Consider the following 20,531-nt stretch of genomic DNA (forward strand, 5'->3'; position numbering starts at 1 on the left):
TCCAGGCCAGCTCTCCCTAACATACATGAATATACATCTCTCTTTACATTTAAGAATCTAAAAGGAGAATTTGATCAAAGGAAACTGTAATGCAGAGGGTGGGGAGGCACCGTGGAGGTTGGAGGAGTGGGTGGGGGGGTAATTAAGCCCTGCTCTGGTGACCCTAGGCAATTCAATTCATTCTCACAGCTTCAGATAACTTTCCAAGGACCTGAGCAGCACAGTGATAGACCAGTATCAATGGAAGCATTTTTATTTTTACTGGAAATGTCTATACTACAGATCCCATTCCTCTATCTTAAAAAAACACAAAACAAAACCAAAAAAACCCCAGAATTCAGACAATATTATAAGCAGGCAAAAACTGTGAGAGAGGTCTTTTTGATGACTCAGATAGCAGTCAGGAAGATCTGAGTTCAAATCTTGCCTTTGACATTTCCTAACTGGGGACCCTGGGTAAATCTGGACTGCTTTCAGTCTCAGCTTACTCATCTGTAAAATGGGGATACTAATAGGACCAACCTCCTAGGATGGTGATGGAGACCAAATGGTATAACCCACAGACATTGTATCTGCAAACCTAAACATAATATTAAAAAACTTATTATTATTATTATTATTATTCCAAAAATGGGCCCCTGTAGGTGTTCCTTATATAAGATGCTAAATCTACCAATGGAACATGACTTTGAAATTTTGTATTCTGATCAGTGCGCATCCTTCTAAGGAACATTCTATACACAACTTGGATGTATACATGCAGGCAAGAACACACACACACACACACACACACACACACACACTCCTGATCTTACACCTGCTCTTTAGCAGTGGGAAGTGGATTCTCAATCTGTCAACATGGCCATCTGGCCCAATTGCATATCTCGGCTTTCTATAATACTATATGAAGGAATGACAATCAAGAAGCTATCTGAAAATGCATCAGAAGGGAGGAATCAGATCTGAGATTTCAATGCTCAAATGTGGGGCAAGTTGGAGATCCACAAGAGCCCAATCAGAGTGTCGGCTTTCACCCCATCCTATGGGATAAATGAAAGATGATATTAGGGAGAAGGTGTGCAATCAAATCCATACGGGGACATACTTGACCAAGGCACTACCAGGGTTTCTAATAAGCCAAAGCAGCTTTCTCAGCAACACACAGAATCTTCCCGAGCCCTTTCCAATTCTGCTGCCCATTTAGTTCACTGCACAGATCTGCCACCAGGGGAAGGGGTGACAGGTATCACTACCAGTAAAGATCACTCCAGAACATTGCCTGCTCCAAGGAGGAGGTGCTCATTCTACATTGCAAGGCAAATCAGCAAGCTCATATTAAATGACTACAGACATTGCACTAAGCAAAAAGAAAGATACAGGAATTGAAAAGACTTCTCCCTAAGAGACACAGAGGTGGGAAGAAAGAGGAGAGGGAATCTAGGTTCAAATCCCACTTCCCTAGCCAAGGCAGCTCAGTCCTCAGCTGGACAATCAATATAGGTCATCACAGCAATTGCCCCACAGGATTTGGTCAAAATGGGATAAAGTGAAAATCTTGGCATGAAGGCTGTTATAAGTAGAATTATAGTTATTAATAAATATTATTAAATATTCAATATTACTAAATAAGGGCATCTCCTCAGTTGCCTATTAGTGTGTCCAGTCAGTCATGTGTAAAAAAGAACAACCATGGGTATCTTTCAGGTTAAAGGTTAAGACTACTGGTGATATTGAAGTTGAAAGCAGTATGATGTAGAGGAAATAGGGATGAGAAGAAAGAGGAGGAGGAGGAGGAGCAGCAGCAGCAGCAGCAGCAGCAGCAGCAGAAGAAGAAGAAGAAGAAGAAGAAGAAGAAGAAGAAGAAGAAGAAATACTGACAATAATAGGTGTATAGATAGAATTGTAAGGTTTTGTAGCATTTGGGGCACATAGTAATATCTTTTGAGTAACAGTAACTCTGTAAGATGAATTTGGTAGACATCATTATCTTCCTCCTCTCCTTTAAAACAACAGCAAAAAATGTCAACAACTCTAAGACATAGAAGGAGACCTGGTTTTCCAAATTGTTTTAAAAATTAGCCAAAGCATCAATGAAAGAGTATAATCCCATTTGTTTCATTTATCCAAAGATTGTAAAAAACACCAAATTAAAACTACTCCCACTCAGACACACTTACATACACATCTGTACGCAGCTGTCGGGGTAGCTTTAATTCCCTCCCATGCCAGTGAATGACAATTGTCAGAAATCCCAGGGGGGCCACGGCAATTCATGGACCCGCAGGCAGCCATCTACCCCATCCTCTAGACAAGTCCTTAAAAAGTCTGACCTCTGACCCAATGGAGCTCCCTCAATTCAGAATCTTTTCTACCATCTGATTCTATTAGCAGAAGTTCTACTGAGGCAGTTAGGGGAAGAAAAAAAAACTCAAGAAAGTTCTCGGTTGAGTGCCTACTAATGAACAAAGGTTAACTTTATCTGAAAGGTCACATGCCTGGTGGCTAAGGTGATGACCTTAACAACTGAAATTGTGACCTTGCCACGTGTCAGGGATATTGTAGATTCTGATACAGATCAAGTGCTAAAGGACTGCTCTGGCCATAAATTAGCATTGACTCCCACAAAAAAAGACGGAGGACCATTCTCTCCTCAAATCTCCAAGTTGCCATACAAATGGTTCACAGGAGAACTCCAACAAAGCCTAAATCAAGGGTCTAAAAAGTTACTTCCATTTTCTGCATGGGAATGCCAACCCTCAAAGCAAATGCTCACATTTCACTACATTTTGGTTTCCTTAAAAAAAAATCAAATTCATATAACTCCAATGTTTCTCATAGTCAAGAGAAAAAAATTGGCACCGAGATCCTGTATTGTACTTTGCAGCATCCAAATGCGTCTGAGAAAGAATAAAACATTGTTCCTTTAATAAGATAATTGAATCTGCATTAGTAGAAGCATTCTTCAAGTATTTACACGTGTGTTCTCTCAAAGATTACAATTTCCGACCAAAGAAAAGGCCTGAGAGCTAAGCAACAATTACCGCGTCCATTTTAGGAGGCACGGAGTATGTCGCTGTTGAAGTCATCGAGAAAAAGGCATTTTTGGAACCAGATACTCAATTTTTTTTTTAAGGGAGAGAGAGAGAGAGAGATAAAAAAAATAAGTGCTTTGGATAAAAAGGCCACAATTGTCTTGGCATATAGCTCAAGGCACGTTTCAGAGTCTGTGCCTCCTGCCAATACTGGCAAGTTCTCAAAACTTTTAAGGAGGTAAAAACATTGTTTAGTGTTTACAAATCTTCAGTATTCTAGCAGATGCTTGTCAAATCAGTTATATGTAAGTTGACCAACCTACCTAATATTTGAATTGGCAACTTCGCTTCCATAAATAACAGGTCTCGGACTCTCTTAGATTCAGCCTAAAACGTTTCAGACAAAGGGCCCTTAATATTTTCTTTTGCAATGCTCCTGTCGCGCACACAGCAGAGGCTGCCATGACTGCGGGCCTGGAGGAACCAATGGCCGCCGAGTTGGCCGCTATTCAGGCATTGCCGAGGATTCTGGGATATATCAAGAAAACCAAATCGAAAAGGTAGCCCGATCGGTGATGTTCTCAATCAATCTTCCAGAGGCCTTCGGGACGCGACTCAACCTACTCAGCAACATTTTACAAATGTAAAATACTCATACACCCTACCACCTTACCTAACAAAGGGGGAGGGGTCTGCTGGCAAATACGTTAGCAGAGTCCAGTGGAACAATAATATCATGGAAAAGAGTAAATAAATGGTGTGTACAAGATGGAAAGAGCTTGGACAAGCTTAGTGTTTTTAACTCCAAAAGAATATTTAATTTGCTGAATGTTTGAGGTACCTACCAAATTTAACTCATGGCTCTCTTATTTGGAAGGATGTATGTCACAATCAATTTCACTTGCTCGCAACCTCGAATTTTTAGGTTGGTCAAACGAAATTATTTACTAGGTTTAGAACTCTCTAAGAGGTGACCACAGACAGGATGGGTCATGGTAATCGTGATATAAACAAGTCTTTTTTTCCCCCCAGGGGGAACAGGTAAAAAGTGAAAATTGCCTTTCTCTACCATCATCTCCACAGTGACATGTACATATAAAGAGATTTAAAATTATACATTGGCAATATTGGACCTTTCTAAGGTTAAAAACATCTGAATTTTACTAATGACCACCTTGGGATACTTACTTTCTAATTTATGCTATATCATATTGGCCAATGCATACACACACTTTCCATTTTATCAATAAATCTTTGATAATGTGACTATCATGACGACTTAAGGGATGCCACTCTGGGAAAAATTCACTTCCCTTATATCAAAGTTTACTGGATCCAAAAGATTACTAGATTGGCACACCAACTCCCTCCAGAATCTTATGCAAAAAAGACCTGAAGGCACCAATAGTTATATTCCCAAAGCTTACATTGATAGTTTTCTATGATCTGGAGACTCCTTAAAGAAAAATTTCACATTCCTCTAGGTCGCCAAAAATCACCACAAAACAGTGCATGTGGATTTTCTGAGTTTTTTTTCCTCAATATTCCTCAGGAAAAGAAATGAATGGGTCAGTAAATAAAAGAAATATGCTAATAAGTAAATGGATAGAGAGAGTAGATAGATAGATAGATAGATAGATAGATAGATAGATAGATAGATAGATGACAGATGAAATAACCTACTCATAGGATTCTACAACTTTCATTCTTCCATCTGGCTCAAGTAACCGCTATGACGGGTAATCTAGCAAGACCGGTATGTACATATGAAAAGTCAACAAATTACACAAGACTTGAGCTTTCACATAACACAATGTACCTTTTGTTTAAAGCAAGACTAAAGGAGAATATACAAATGCATTATTTCATGCAACTCTCAATACGTTCTCTTAAGACTGCCTCTCAAGATCTCTAGCAGATTCTCTAAAAAATGTATTCTTTTATGCCCTCCCCCCAAGAAGAAGTCTGTAAAAGACAACACTGACTTATTTCCTTTTTAAACCAATCCCCAACCTCAGGATGGTCCCACTGGTTACTTTTGATATTAGCTTCTCAGTCCATTGCTCATAAGAATATTTGTTGCTCAGCTCCTTTAAGTAATAAGCTTTCCCCTACACACAACTCCCAAATGTCTATACTCAATGATATTTTTCCAGTGTAAAAGAACAGTAATTTGATAGGTTATGACTCAACTTTTTTTTTTTAATTGGCAGAGGGGGCTTCAGAAAGTTCTAGTAGCGAAGTACAAAGAATTTGTCCTTGGTAACAAACTCGTGCGCCTTTTAAACTCTTCCATTTGCTACTTCTAGTACACCCTTTGTGAGCTCTTCCCCAGTGCTGCTTATTTTGGTCGACATCATTGAATGTGTTTTGGACGCACCTACAGGAAGCCAACCTGCTTTCCTAACTACTTACCAACAGAATTCATGAGTGTGAGGGATCACTCAAGGCTACGGTTTCCCACCTAAACGAAGGTTAGGCACTGTTGCTAAAACTTTTCTGTTCTGGTCTGCCCTATATAGTCAACGGGCTCCTCACCAAGCTCAGAGATACATCTGTAGAACTGGCTGATGTTAGTATAACAGAAGAATATCTGAGTAAAAGAAAAATTTTTTTAAGTAAAAGTAGGACAATATTTGGCTGCCACCACACTTACCTGCTGCGTGAACAAAATATGCCAAATATAAATCGAGTTCCTTAACAGAAACTCCTATGTGGTGGGGCTGGACACACAGCCCTGGATTTGAGCATTGTGGGGACTTTACAAGGCGCTCTCCATCAGTACTTTCGAGTGGAATACCTTTAAATAAAATCACCATCACAAGGTCCAACCTCCAGACTTTATCTGCCTGGCGAAGGCAGTCAATTCTTCGCATCTTGCCTTTCTGGTCTGGGTTAGAAAGAACACAACATGGAGGCTTTTTCCCCGTAACCGTGAGAACAAAATCCTCGCGATACTCAGGTCTGATGTCTTTCCGTAATTTGGCCAGAAGTCTGGATGCCCATTTCTGTTTGACTTCAGGTTTCTCACTTAACAACTCATCCTTCACTGCTCTCTCTTCCTCTTTTGACATGCGCTTCTCATGTTTTTTAAAGTATTTTCGTTTTCGGGCTTGCAGGTTGAACCACGTGTACGCGAATGCTCGGACGTGGGGCAGAAGTGCTTCAATGAAGGGATGAAATTCATCCTAAGGAAGAGAATTTTAAAAATATAAATGTGTATCTGTAACCGTGAACACAATGGAAGCCAAAGAAAAGCTACGTTTCCTTATGAAAATAAGCACATCTTAAATGAAAACTGCAATTAAATATCCTCTGTATGAAACACCAAAAGTTTTCTAAAGGAAAGAGCTACATAAAAAAACAAGTCCAGTATCAACCCTACCAGAGAAGGAAGAGAAAGGCTATGTGAAAGAAAGTTAACATTTATTTTTTATCACACTAACACCAGCGGGTTTTATGGGTGAGTGAGGCCTAGTGTTCAAATTCATCGGAGATGGCCAATGGAATACAAATTTACCCAGAGGAAGACAAACAATCTTAGGTTAACTTTAGCAGGGTTTCAAAGCAAGCATATCTAACTTTGCTCTAGCTTTGACCCCACTGCTTGTGGGGTAGCCAGGGCATGCCCGCCAATTTGGCAAATCCAGAATCTTTATCTGCCAATCAATGTTTGTACGGAGAAGTCCAAGGCAAGAATAGTAAAAATTTTCTCCGAGATGAAATTAGCAATGGCAATCAGTCATACTAGAAAGTTTCTCTCGGACAGACTTTACAAAGAGCTTTGGAACTCCTTGTTATCTGCATTTATCATATCTTGATATTCCTTTCAGATGTCAAAAAGGGACATAGCTACCCCCACCCCCAAAAAATAGCAAAAATTCAGAAAATTTGGGCAGGTCCCTTTCAAAAGAAGAAGTAAATTACTACCTTTTACATCTCTCGGACCAAAAAAGAATAGGTCAGAATTCTAATATTATTATTATTGTGACTACAAAATACTTGGAGCAGATAATGAAAAAGGAGGGGGAATATTGCTCAAATCCCCAGAAACAAGAGAGGAAAAAAAGGAAAGAAGAAGGAAACCCGGGCTTTTGGTGCAAATCCACACCCGCCCCCCTCGCTATCTCTCGCAAAAGGAAAAAAAAATGCAGACGCGAGCAACCCCCGAAAGCAGAGCCCAGGCGGCATTCCAAGCAAACCCTTAGCGCAATGCAGCCGACCGTCCTGCAAGTCCTAGCAGCGAGCGCGAGCCAGGCTCCCGGCATCTTTGTTCCCAAGCCCGTAGCCTCGAAACGCAAAATAGAAAGTTGACGCGTCACGTACCATGGCAATGTAAAAAGAGTACGTGAGAAACTTTAAAGGGTTCAGACGACCTGCTTCATGGCTGCCCCCTTTTTGGGGGCATTTTAAAATATCTACATAAACTTGGAACCGTTGAAAACCCGGAAGAGATTTGGTTTGAGCTGGTGGCCAATGGCAGGCTTCTTGGAGATTTTTTTTACTCCAAATCTGAAGGATTTTGCAAAGGCAGTGCGCGCTCCCCTCAGCCTCTCTCACTGTCTCCCTCGCCCTCTGTCTCTCTGTCTCGCTCCTCTTTGGGGAAGCGGTGCAGGGCCGGGCTGGCCGGGCTCAGCCTCCCCAGGCCGGGCCCCGCGGACTCGGGCCGGGCCGGACTTTGCAGAAGTTGCCGCGGGCTCGGCGTCTCCCCTCCCCGCCCCCTCCCGTGTTTATTTCCGCAATCGCTGCAATTTGCATAGTAACCACGCACGCGGCGGCGGCGGCGCGCCCGGGCAGGCCCCGCCCCCTCCCTCCAGGCCCCGCCCCCGCGGCGCGTAGCCAATCGGAGGCCGCGGACGCTGCGCGAGGCTCCAGGATTCCGCGCGAGCCCCGGCCGGCCGGGACAGAGTCCCGAAGAGGAGAAGCGGGCTTCCTGGGCCGGGCCGGCCGGCCTCGGAGGGGGCGGGGCGGGGCGGGGCGCTTTTCGCATGCTTCCCTCCAGTCTATCCACCTGCCAGCTAGGAGGTGGGTGCTTGCTAGTGGGGGGCACGTGTCACCTTCATTTGCACGGAAAGCCAAGGATCCTTTTCCTTGCACTCAGTCCGATGCCTGCAAAACTATCCCTGGCTCCTCGCAGTGAATTCGGGATTATCTGGCTCTGCAGCAGCCTCACTGCCTTCTCTGCAGAGGACCTAATGCCCAGCAGTAGGAAGTCTAAGTCCCAGAGAACCTCCTTGCCTTCTTCCTGTGATATTCCACTGCATCATTTGCAGATTCCCACGCATTTCATTTACTTTTCTACATTCTCTGTCTCTGTTCCCCAAATACACCTTTTGCCACCACCCAGGTAAGGGAAATGGTTATGAGCAGCATTTTAAAACTCGGCGGTAGAGGGCTTGGAGGATGTTGGAGCGACCTTAGCCAAAGCTTTTCATTTCACTATTTCCAAAACCAGACTCCCCTGGTGTTGCAAGCACAGGGGCTTCCATGAAAACATGTGGCTTATTAGAACTATGTGGACTGTTTTCTTTGGTTTTTGTCTGCAAGTCTCCTGAGGGACCTCTGTTTTTCTCTCTCTCCTCGCTCTATATGTATGTTTATATGCATACATACACAGACATGTATTTATAAATAGGTATTATTTATCTACATATATATGTAAATCACATGGGGAGGCTCCCTGGAAGAAGATTATAGGCAATATCAAAACCAAAGATATCAGTGATAATCAATTTTTAAAGTCACCTGAGAGGAGGCCATGACGAAGAAGGAGAGCCTCGGAAGGAAAGGACTTCTGCAGTTGTCTAATGCTCTAACCTTACTTGGAGGAGGATGCCTAATTAATGGGTGCAGAGAGCAGAGTGGACTTGAGACAAGACAGAAGAATGGGAAGGGAGGGAGAATTTTCTAGAAGTTTCTAACCATTCCCTTTCCAAGTCACATCTTGGCTAGGAATCAGCTATTTTATAGTCTTTTCATTACCCCTTATCTCACTAGGAGATGGCACAGGATGTGCTGGTTATAGAGACTTCAAGCTTTCTTGATTCTGCTGCCCCCCCTCGAAGGCTTGCTCACAAAATCTTTTGGTTCATCTTTAAGAGCCCATTTGTGGAGATGACTCAGGAGTCATCTGGTTCACCTGCCCCCCTCCCCCATTTTCTAGGCTAGGAAACTGAAGCTCACAGAGGAAAAGCATTCTATGATATCATAGACCTAGAACTGTAAAGAACATAGAAGGTCATCTAGGCGAACCCTTTATTTTCTATTTGAGGAAACCAAGACCTTAAGAAGGGAAATAACTTCAAGGTCATATGCCATGTGAGAATGGAGTTAAACCAGAGGTAGTGAGGTTAGAAGGACCTGGCCTTCTATGGTCTGTATGGGATCATGAAGAGTCAAACAACTGAGCAACAAAACTTCTCTTTCCAAATCCATTGCTCCTCCACCCCAGTCAGGTCTTGTGGAGACTATATTCTTTCCTCCTTGATTTATAGTCTCTTCTCACACCCCAGAAATATGCTAGGGCTAGATGGGGGTAGATTGAGTAATAGTCAAGGAATAGAGAGCTTCTAAATCCAGTACTGCAGAAAAATTGCTGCATGACCTTGAATATCCAGAATAGAAGAACTGATATGTTTGAATATTTGCTATTTACTATATATATGTATATATATATACATATATATACATATATATAGATCTTGCATTTACTTATGCTTACACATATTGAAGTCCCAATAAAATGGAAACACCTTGTCTGACATTTTTTCATCCTCATTTGTTGTTTAATTGGCTATTAGCTAAGAGACTATGGACAATTCACTTAAACCAATCATCTCCAGAGGAGTCCAACTCTCCTGCTGCAACACTGCAGAGAATGAAACCTGAACCAGATTAATATGTAATTGGCAAAGATGTAACAAATTAAATGAAAATATATTAAAATTTAGATAATGTCCTAAGTTAATATTCAACCTGCAATTGTTTCAATGCCCCCCCCCATTTTTTTTGCATTTGATGCTACTGAACCAGACCATAAGTTCCTCCAATTCAGTTTTGAGATCTTTGAGAGCCCAGGACATTTTTGCTTTTCTTTGTATCCTTTCTCTTAGCACAGAGCCTGATGCTAATCCACTGACTTAATCTCTCTAAGGCTGTTTCCCCTTCTTCTAATGGAGATAATAATACATTCTACCTCATAGGGGTATAGTGAGGACAAAAAGATGTTACCTTGAATGCACTTGCTATAAAGTCTGAATGACCCAGCTTGGCATCAAGGTGGAGAGAGAAGGTATCTGGGCAGAGGTAAAAGGCTAGAAGATGGGAACATTTCAGACGGTTTATTTCTTGGTAAGTTTTGTTGAACTGTGTTTCTCTCTGTCTCTCCCTCTCCTTCTCTCCCTGTCTCCCTCTGTTTTTCTCTCTCCTCCCCTCTATATGTGTGTTTATATGCATACATACATACATATATTAGAGATGTGTTTATAAATAGGTATTATTTATATACATATAGGTAAATCACATGGGGGGGCTCCCTGGAAGAAGACGGGTCCCTTTCTTCTTGAGAAATATAGGTAATATCGAAACCAAAGATATCAATAATAATTGAGTTTTACAAAATACTGCTTTCAAGTCCCATCACTACCACTTACAAATGACATGATCCTGGATAATCATTTTTGCTATCTAGACCAAAGTTTTCTCTCTGTAAAATGAAGATAATAATAAAGTAGCTCATCTCAGATTATTTCAAGGAAAGAATAAGGATATGCTCTATTGAGAAATGAAAGTAGATGTAAAAGAACATTCAAAAGGAATGTATTTGTAAAAAATAAATTAGCTTATTCATTATTTTTCCTTGTGGTTGAATTTTATCATACTTACCAGCCCTTTTAGGTCCCTAGTGTCCATTTTTCTGTGGCTTTTGATAATTCAGAATATTTGCTATATAAAATGGTCATAATGGAATTTTTTTAAAGATAGGTTAATAGCTAGTCTAGCTTGAAGTGGGTGTGACCTCCAACTCTGAAACTTTCTATCTGATCCTGTTGTCTTGTCCAGCTCTCCAAGCCTCAGTTCCCTCATTTGTAAATGGGGAAAAATTAGAGGCATCTCAAACTTTCTGGTATGGTCAGAAGGAATGTGGTGAATCCTGCAGAGATGGGATCTCTGGTAATATAGCTCTACCTGAGAAATGACATAGCCATGAGTGAGGCTTGCAGAACAGTCACAGATATCTAAAGAGGATGCAGAAAAATGATCCTGAGATATACTCATTTTGCATGTCCTGCCTGGCTTTGCAGTTTTACAAATGAGGAATGTCTTTGATGTGAGGTATGCCCTCACTGATGGAAACCAATGAACCATTAGGAGAATGCATTATAATAGCACTAGCTGTGTAATGGAGCCCTTCATGTCTATAAGGTCTGTATATTTGTGCTTGGAATTTTATAGAAATGACGCTGGCTCTATGGTCAGAGGTTGTAGGTTCAAATGCTGCCTCTGGCATGAGATTGGGCAAGTTCACCTCATTTGGTCTTGGTTGTTATTGTTTATAAAATAAGGGAATTGAACTAAGTGTCTAAGGGATCAGGTAGCCAGGTGACACTGGAATCAGGAAGATCTGAGTTCAAATCAGACTTCAGGTACTTAACCAGCTATGTAAACCTGCCACAGTTTCCTCAACTATAAAATGGAAATAATACTAGCCCCGACTTCCCAGGGGTTTTATGAGGGTCAAATGAGATAATATATATATAGCTCTAGCATTTATAATGCCTGATTCATTGAATAAATGCTTATTTCTTCCCTATGATCTCTGCCTGTTCAGTTGCTTCATTTTCTTGAAGGACTAACTCAGGTTCCTTCACGGATCTCTTTAAGCCAAATGTGATTGCTCCCTCCCCAAAACCTTCTTTACTGTTCTTTATCTGACTCTCTCCTCTGGCCCAATAGCATCCTATTGAATCATACAAATTTATGTTGTCATTTCTCCTACACCCCCCCCCCCCACACACACACACACATCAGTAAGTTGTAGATCCCTTGAGGGCAGGGACAACACTGCCTTTCAATGGATTATCCCCAACCCTCCCCACCTCTCAGCCCATCAGAATATAGAATTCTTGATGAGGAAAATCCCTCTACAAAGCAGATTGGTCTGCAATTTACAGCCTTGATGAGTTTCCTGAACCCTGGGAGGGTCCAATTTTCTGAACTTCATAGAGAGATAGCATTGGACCCCAGATCTTTCTGACCTCAAGGGCAGGGATCTACAATCTACTGCTCATATTTCTTCTGATTACTGCCATTTATTATCCTTAGTCAGATGGAGTCAAAGGGAATGCCAGACTGGACTCTCAGTCCTATTTTTTCCCCTCACAACCTCTCCTTGATGGAATCTCTGAAATAGCTCTGCTGCGATCTCACAACGTTATCCTCCAGTCTTTGCTGAGTTCATTCTCTGTGATGAGTTTATAGCGCTGCCTTATTTAGTCACTGTAAGTAGGTGATAAAGGGAGCTGGACAAAGCCTGCAGTGAAACTGGTGTGTTGGTGAGTTGGTTTAATCACCAGTTAATGTCTAGGCCCAGTCCTAGTCAGGGTTCCAGGATTTAGGGATGGAGACATAATTCTCCCTGGTTTCCATTGCTAAGGTGAGACATAAAGAAAGATGGGGACAAAGGGAAAATGAAAGGGAAAAGAAACCACATTACACTTTAAGAAACTATTTATAAAGTGTGTGTAAATCCATATACATATTATATATATATATATATATATAGGGGCATATGTGTATCTATGTAGTTACATGTGTGTATAAATATACATCCATGTATAAATCTCTCCCAAAGCTTTATTAGATCACCTGTCCAACCCTTTCCTTTTATAGATGAGGAAACTGATCAGTCACTATGTGTTTGGTGAACACCTACTGATCCATCTACTAAGTATTCATTAAATACCTTTTAGGTGCTGGAGGATACAAGTAAAATGCCTGGATTAATCTCCACTTGCAATGAGCTTATGATTCTAATGGAGCAGACAACAGCACACAGAAACATTTGTATAGGAGAGACATAAAATTCCTTTATAGAAATATTTACAAAGTTGTTCCATACAAGGGAGTTGGGGAGGGAAGACTTTCTTCAGGGATGGGGTTTGAGTTATTCCTCATAGGAAGAGAAGGACCTTACAAAACTGAGATAAGAAGTAGGGATGGGCTGTATGGGGGAACCAGGACCTAAAGTGGGGAAAGAGATGTGCCAAGCCAGGCAAAAGCCAAACTGCTGACTTCTGGCTTGCTGCTCTTTCTACCAGATTACTAGTCTGCCTAGATAAAGAGATACTGTCTCTAGGGCCTGAGAAAAGAGAGAATGGAAATAGAATTATCTAGCAGACAGAATTTCAGTCAGGTACTGGATGGGGGTTGTAAAATATGTACAGACCCAAAAGGAAGCCCTGCCTGGAAAATATATACAGCATCATCAAATGAGGACTAGCCAGCCTGACACAGTGGTTTCCAAGGGTCCCTCTGGGTGGTCTGTGGTCTTGTCTAAGAGTGAAGAGTGGGAAGCTCTGGTATCTGAATGAGGTGCTCAGTCAACACTGGGAGAAAGAAACTGGAGGAAAAGGAGGAGACTGTTTTGGAGGAGAAATTCTACTCATGGAGACTCCTGAACTATAGTTCTAGAACAGGGGGCAATGTTACTGGGCCACTACCGCAGCCCCTGAGGATAGTTTGCTTGTATAAATAGCCAACCTAGTTGGCTGATACTGACTCTTGGGTCTGGACCAAACAGTGGGAGGGGAGGCCCTCCCCTCACCCCACCCCACAGGCAAAGAGAGGAGACAAAGGATGAGGGCAGGGGAAGTCTAACTGAAGAAGTTCACGGCTGGCACTCCTGCCATCTCATCCCTTTTCCTTACACATCACCACTCATGATTCTTCTTCTACCCACTCACCTTTCCTCTGCTAATACAGCTGAGAGTGGAATAAATCTAAAGGCTCCATCTCTGGAAGATGTTTTTTTTTTCCTTGTTATTGTTGCATTTTTTTGTCCATTTTTAGAAGGAACACATGAGTTAGCCAATCCAAGGAATGTTTTGACCTGTTGAAGTGGTTAAATTGTTTTGGGTCCCAAATTGAATGAATGAGCTATATGCATATGTGGATTTCCCATCAGTAAAGGTGTTTGTTTAATAGAGAAAGAAAAGCTTATAGTAGAATTGGGTTAGAAGTCAGGATAACAGGTTTTTGTATACCCAGTTTTGAGACTTAATGACTTGGTGACCCCAAGCAACTCACCATAACCATCTTGAACTTTCATTTCCTTCTCTAGAAAATGGGGAGGGGGGGAGAATACATGCACTTATAGGTCTTAGAGATGCTTAAAGTGAAGTAGAATCTAAACCCTAAAATATGAGTTATTACCATTTATATATTCCTTTGTTACCAAGGATTTTGCATCCAGTATTTCATTCTCACTACAGTCCTGTAAGCTTATTCTTATTAATATCTCCATTTTACAGAAGAGGAAACTGAGGCTCACAGATGTTATGTGATTGATACAACTGGGTGAGATCTGAATCCAGGTTGTCCCTATTTCCAAATGTATTGTCACATTGACCATTACAATAAGAACTGATGTATTTGCTAAGGGGTCTCTGCCTTAAGGAACTTTCCAGATCTCCTTCCTGGCTCTACTATACTATAATTTCTTTTGTGTTCTCAGGCAATCTCTATTTTTTTCTCCTGGAAAAATGGGAATTTTTCATATCATAATCTAACCTGTCAAACTTTGGTCTCTGGTAGAGGCTGCCCTATTCCAACATAACTTGACTAGGTAGCATTATTCAAAGATTTCAGTATTTCCCAAATTATACTCTCCATCAACAAAGCTGAGTCTCTGCCTTTGCTAGAAACTTAGCAATACATTTGGGACACTAATTTAATAACAAAGTAATGGGAACTAAAAGGAAACTTAGAAAGTATCTAGAGATTCCAGCCCATCTCATTCATCTTACAAAGGAGGACCTGACTTTCTCCATTTCGCTCAAGTTGTCAGTAGCAAAGCTGGGTTCCAAATCCAGTTCCCTCATTCCAGATCTATTGTCCCTCCTTATGAAGATCTCCACCCCTTTAAAACCTGGACTTTTAGACTCTATCCCTAACTTCCTCTGGGACTTAACTTACATGATAGCTTCCCCATGTCTTCTTGCCTTATCCTTTTCATAATTTGTACATTCTCTTTCCAATTCCATGAATATTAATTGCTTGATCATGATATCCCCCCAGGAGAATGTAAGCTCCTTGAGGCTAGGAACTGTTATTCATTTTGTTTTTAACAGCCCAAGCACAAGACCCTCGAATGGAGTTGCTTAAACATAAACAATCCAATACTTATTTGTTTAGATTGGTCAGAAGATGTAACTATGTAATAGCATTATTTGTAGAAATACTCAGAGTTTATGAAAGTCCTGGAAGAAGCAAACTTTATCCTAAAAATCCATTTTTTATCATTAAGAACATATGACTAACTTTGTTCTTGACATATTTATCATATTAATAATGAATGCTTTGGGAATCACCAAAATACCTGGATATAATGATGCTCTCTCTCTCTCTCTCTCTCTCTCTCTCTCTCTCTCTCTCTCTCTCTCTCTCTCTCACACACACACACACACACACACATTCTCTTCTTTTTTGTCTCATCTGTAGAGTTTGAATGTAAGATCATCCTTTCTATACTTATAAGAAAGAGGAATGATCCCTAAAAAACCATTTTTACTGGACCTAGAAAAAAAGGAAAGCAATTGTTTTCTGTCTTGGACCATATGAGTACAGAGATAGGTTGTTGGGGAATATATTGCTAGAATCCTCAGCATTTTATTAGACATGAATCAAATATTCAGTTCTCCCACCTTCAATTATTCCCTGAAAAAGTGATGAGGGAGTAAGAGACAAAGTCCTTTCCAGAAATTCTAGGAATTGGTATAAATTGGACCTCATGTGTACTAAAGAATAAAATCTGAAATTAAAGAGAGATTTAAGAGGAATCAAAATATCTCATGGTGGATATGGTGCTAGACTTGGAATCAAGAAGACTTGAATTCATTTCCTGTTTCAGAGATTCCTTAACTAAGTGAGCCTAGGTAAGTCTCTTATCCTTTCTCAACCTCAGGTAGCTTATCCATAAAAAGAAGGTAATGATAGCACCAATCTCCCAGAATTGTCATGAGGATTATATGAGTCCATAGATTTAATTACTCTTTAAACCTTAATGTTCATAGTAACATGTTTACTAAAAATACAGAGTAATTTGTTTTAATTCAAATTGTTGGAAATGGGGTTCATTTGAAACCCATTAAATCTAAGTTTGTAGGGAAAATGGTACTTTTATGCAAAAGGTGGTAAGTACTTGTCCTTTAGAAGGCTTCCTATTCATTCATTCTCTAGCTCTAACAAGAAATGATTAATTTAGCAGCCAGACACATAGCATACACATTAACCATGGCCCTGTAGATGAGAACATTTAGCAGCCCATCCTTTGGAAGAAGCTCTCTCTGTCACCAAACTTCACCAAAAGCTGCTCCACCAATATATCCAACTTTCACACAATTAGATACATTTTGAATAGATCTGCATTATGGGAAAAAGGATGATCCCCCCCCCCAATACCACCACATAATTTCCTTCTGAGATTAATCTTTGATTTATATGGTATATATCTTGTTTACACAGTGATTTTGTACAGTTCCTCATTAGAGACAGTGAAGTCCTTGAGGGCAGGAAGCAAGCTTCAGCTTTTCTTTTCTTTGTATTTCCAGCACTTAGCCCAGAGCTAAGTTGATTGATTTTCTTTAGCTTGGCTGAGAAAGGATGGGAGAGGAAGGCTGAGATGGAGAGAAAAGACAGAAACTGAGGCAGAGATAGAGACAGAGACTAAGGCAGGAACCTCATCAAATTTTCCAGTACTGGACAAGTCAGACTGGGCTAAGTGACATCTGAGTGTTCAGACAAGATGTGGCCTCCTTGACATCTGAATCCACTTGGTTTTGTCTTGATCCCTAGCATTTAGCACAAGCCCCTCCATACAGAAGCCACTCCATAAATGTTTGTGGCTTTGTTGAATGGATATCCTCAGAGTTTACTACTTCGGAGCATATATTATTGTGTAATTTTAAAGTTTTTTCTTCTTGTATTAAGTTATATCCCAGTTAAGATTTATTTGGCAAAATAAAATGAAAAGATCCAGGAAGGGAAAATGGTACCATAACATTAGCATTGCTAAAATGAATGGTTTTGAGTGCTTCAAGGATGCTGATAAGCCATGATGAATGACTGACTCCAGAGGACTCTTTAGGGAGATGTCACCCCTCTTTCTCCTCGCAGAGAACCAGCAAGAAACTTTTCTGTCCATTCTGATTTTCCTCTTCCCCTCTTATCAGTATGTGGGAAGCCTGCAAACTTGGCCAAGAAGGGGCCTAATTCTACTCTGCAGATTGAAACACCTAATTTGAGGGATAAGGACATTTGGCTCAACTAATTTTCAAAAAGTCTTTTATTTGTATATTTAAAATCTCCTTTCCCTCCTCCACCCCCTGCAGTTGGAGGAGGGGAGAGTGGGGGAATAATAATTTTTAAAAAGACAATTTTTTAAAAGTGATATTTGAATTACATCAGAAAAGGTTTCCTTTTTTTTCCTTAAATTTTAGTCTTTGTTTTTCATGGCCAAGATATAGTCACTAGAACCTTTAGATACAGGTAATTTTAAAGTAATAGAAAAAAACACTCTTATGTATCAAATATAATTTAAGGTCCCCAGTCATTGAGGGGATTGGGAAGATTTTCATGATGAGGAACAATGTTGCTTATAGAACTAGTTCTTTCCCCCAAAAGTTTCTTAATTAGAAAGTTAGTAAAGTATTTGCTCATCCCAACCTTCTAATTCCCTTTTCCTTTCTCCAGAGCATCTGAATCTAAGACTGATTCCCAATCCCCCTTTTATTATTATTTGCCCAACCGTTAGTCCCTCTCTCTCTTTCTGATAGTTTCCATTTGCTCATAGCCTTTGCTCGGAAAATCTCTTACTTGTTGTTACTTCTTAGCATCCTGGGGTATAAAAAGTAGCAAGCCTTCCTGAGCCTGCAGAGAGAAATTACATTTGCTTACTTTGAAACACCAAGAAGTTACTCTAGGCTTTGTTGCCTTTTCCCGTGATACAAGAGACCATAGTAAATCAATGGGAATAGGACAGCTTTTGGAGGTGGTTGCTCCGCATCCCTTTTTGAAATCAATATAATTCAAGAGATAATAAACAGGAGATCATAATGTTTATGGGCAGCACGAGTTTATTCACATTCTCATATGATTCACCCGCTAATTTCAGGCCTGGACAAAATGACAAAATGAAGTTAAGGATCAAATTAGATTTTGTCTTTTGAGGAAAACCTCAAGCTCCCTCTGACAGTGAGCAGATAAATTATTTGTTTTTATCTTATTTTATTTTATTTTATATTTTATTTTATTTTATGTTATTTTATTTTATTTTATTTTATACAGCTGTCAGAATGGTGACCGACCCAAGTTTGAATCCATGAAGATCTGTGTTCAAATCTATCCTCTGTACCCAGGACATATGGCTATATGGTCCCGGGCACATGACCTCTTTCTACCCTAGAACAAGCATCAGGTTCAACTAGAAATAAAGCTGCTAATCCAAACATAAGGTTCCCACTGGCCTCATACTGACTGTATTTTATAGACTGTATTTTATTAGATGTTTTAATTGCAACCCCAAAGTGGAAATTAAGGGGCTGCCTGCCTATGGAAGGATGGCTAAATAAATTGTGGTATGTGAACGGCTTGGAATATTAATGTGCCTTAAAAACAATGAAATGGATGGTTTTAGAAGAAATTCAGGAAAAGCTCTCTGAACTGATACAGAATGAAATAAGCAGACCCTAGTAAATGATTTATACAATGACAACAGCATTAGAAAGAAAAAGTGCTTTGAAAGGAGAGGACACTGATTAGCAGTGATAATCCTTGAGGCCAGAGGAGTGTAGATAAATCATACACTTATCCCCTACTCCTATCTAGAATGGGATATACATTTTTGGATACCACAAATGGGGGGGATTTGTTTTGCTAGACTGTGTGTGTGTTTAATGTGAGGTTTTAAAAAATCAGTCTGGGAAGGGCAGTGGAAAAGAGATAATTAAATGGAAATTAATGTGGAAAGTTAGAACACAATATTGCAGCCATAGGGGCATTAGAACATTGATTGTCATAGATGGAAGGGGCTTTCCTTAGAATGAAGATGAACTTCAAAGGAGACTTTTGAAAACATGGAATTATGTAGCTGTGATGGCTTTAGAATAAAGAATGTTATAGTAGGAAGAAGCCTTAGAATACAGATTGTCATGATCAGGAAGGATTTTAGTATTTCTGACATAGAATGTCAGAACTGAAAGGAATCTAAGACCTTCAGTTAGTTAATAGGCATACTTACCATGTACCACTGTGCTAAAAACTAGGGATACAAGAAGATGAAAAAGACAGTTCCCTTTCTCAAGGATCTTATAATCTACTGGAATGGTTCATAAGCAAACAAATATGTGCCAACTATATATAGCACAAATAAGAAGTGATTAATAAGGGAAGGCATTAAAATAAAAAAGGTAGAAGGCAGAATTTTAGTTGGGACTTAGAATAAAGTCAGAATAGCTTCAGAGATTATCTAGTCCTATCTTCTTCACCAGAGAGATGGTTTACTCTTAAATCTCAGTATGAGTATGAGAAAATAAGAAAAAGAAAATGTCCCAGAAAAGTGATTACTTTGGAAATCAATGATTTTCTCTTGATGAATTGGTGAGTAGGCCTCTTCTTTGTGAAAATGAACTCTGCTGTCCTGGAACTATGTCTATTCAAGGAGGTTGAACCTAACATACCTGCCCCCTCTCATATCAAGTTTGAAATCCCTCAGATTCTAAATTGGAACACTGAAACAGCTGCCCCAAACACATTTGGAGTCAGAAATGCTGGCCCCGTGAAGGGACAATGTGTTGGAAAACACCATTTGGCGATCATGAAGGCCTTGGAACACAGCAAACAAGCAAGCAAATCAGAGAAACCAGTAGGCCACAATCCTTTGTATTCAACATTTCCAAATACCTAGGCTTTAGTCTTGCCCATGGACCCAATCATTCCCTTCACCCATTCAGGTCCCAGAGCATTCTTATTTTGGATTAGAAAGTGATCTTCCTGAGTCATTGTGGTAAGATTAAGAAATTAATGAGTGAAGAGTATCCACCCCAATGTTATTAACCCCCCTGCTCATCCTGGAAGCAAAAGACACTAGTCATTTGCTCTACCCACCCTCTTCTCCCAACCATAGGGACTTCACAATCTGGTGGGATCTATGGGAGTTCAGTAGGTATGATCTTGTCAACTGAGGGTCAACGGAGTAGCCCTCTGAGACATCAGGGACTTTTG

At 40.3% G+C, this 20,531-nt stretch overlaps 1 protein-coding gene across 5 annotated transcripts in view; it reads right to left on the reverse strand.

The window, feature by feature from the left end:
• NFIA (nuclear factor I A) overlaps window positions 1–20,531 on the reverse strand; it is a 690,308-nt gene that overhangs the window by 442,614 nt on the left and 227,163 nt on the right. For 4 of the 5 annotated variants that reach the window (XM_074221294.1, XM_074221297.1, XM_074221295.1 and 1 more), the window contains exon 2: window positions 5,689–6,220. In XM_074221294.1, the coding sequence (XP_074077395.1) occupies window positions 5,689–6,220 (532 nt within the window). Of the gene's footprint in view, window positions 1–5,688; window positions 6,221–7,358; window positions 7,593–20,531 lie in introns of those variants that run through there. The other variant, XM_074221296.1, reaches the window with a different exon arrangement.

This window comes from Macrotis lagotis, chromosome 2 (genome assembly GCF_037893015.1).
Source record: "Macrotis lagotis isolate mMagLag1 chromosome 2, bilby.v1.9.chrom.fasta, whole genome shotgun sequence".
NCBI classification, from domain to species: domain Eukaryota; kingdom Metazoa; phylum Chordata; class Mammalia; order Peramelemorphia; family Peramelidae; genus Macrotis; species Macrotis lagotis.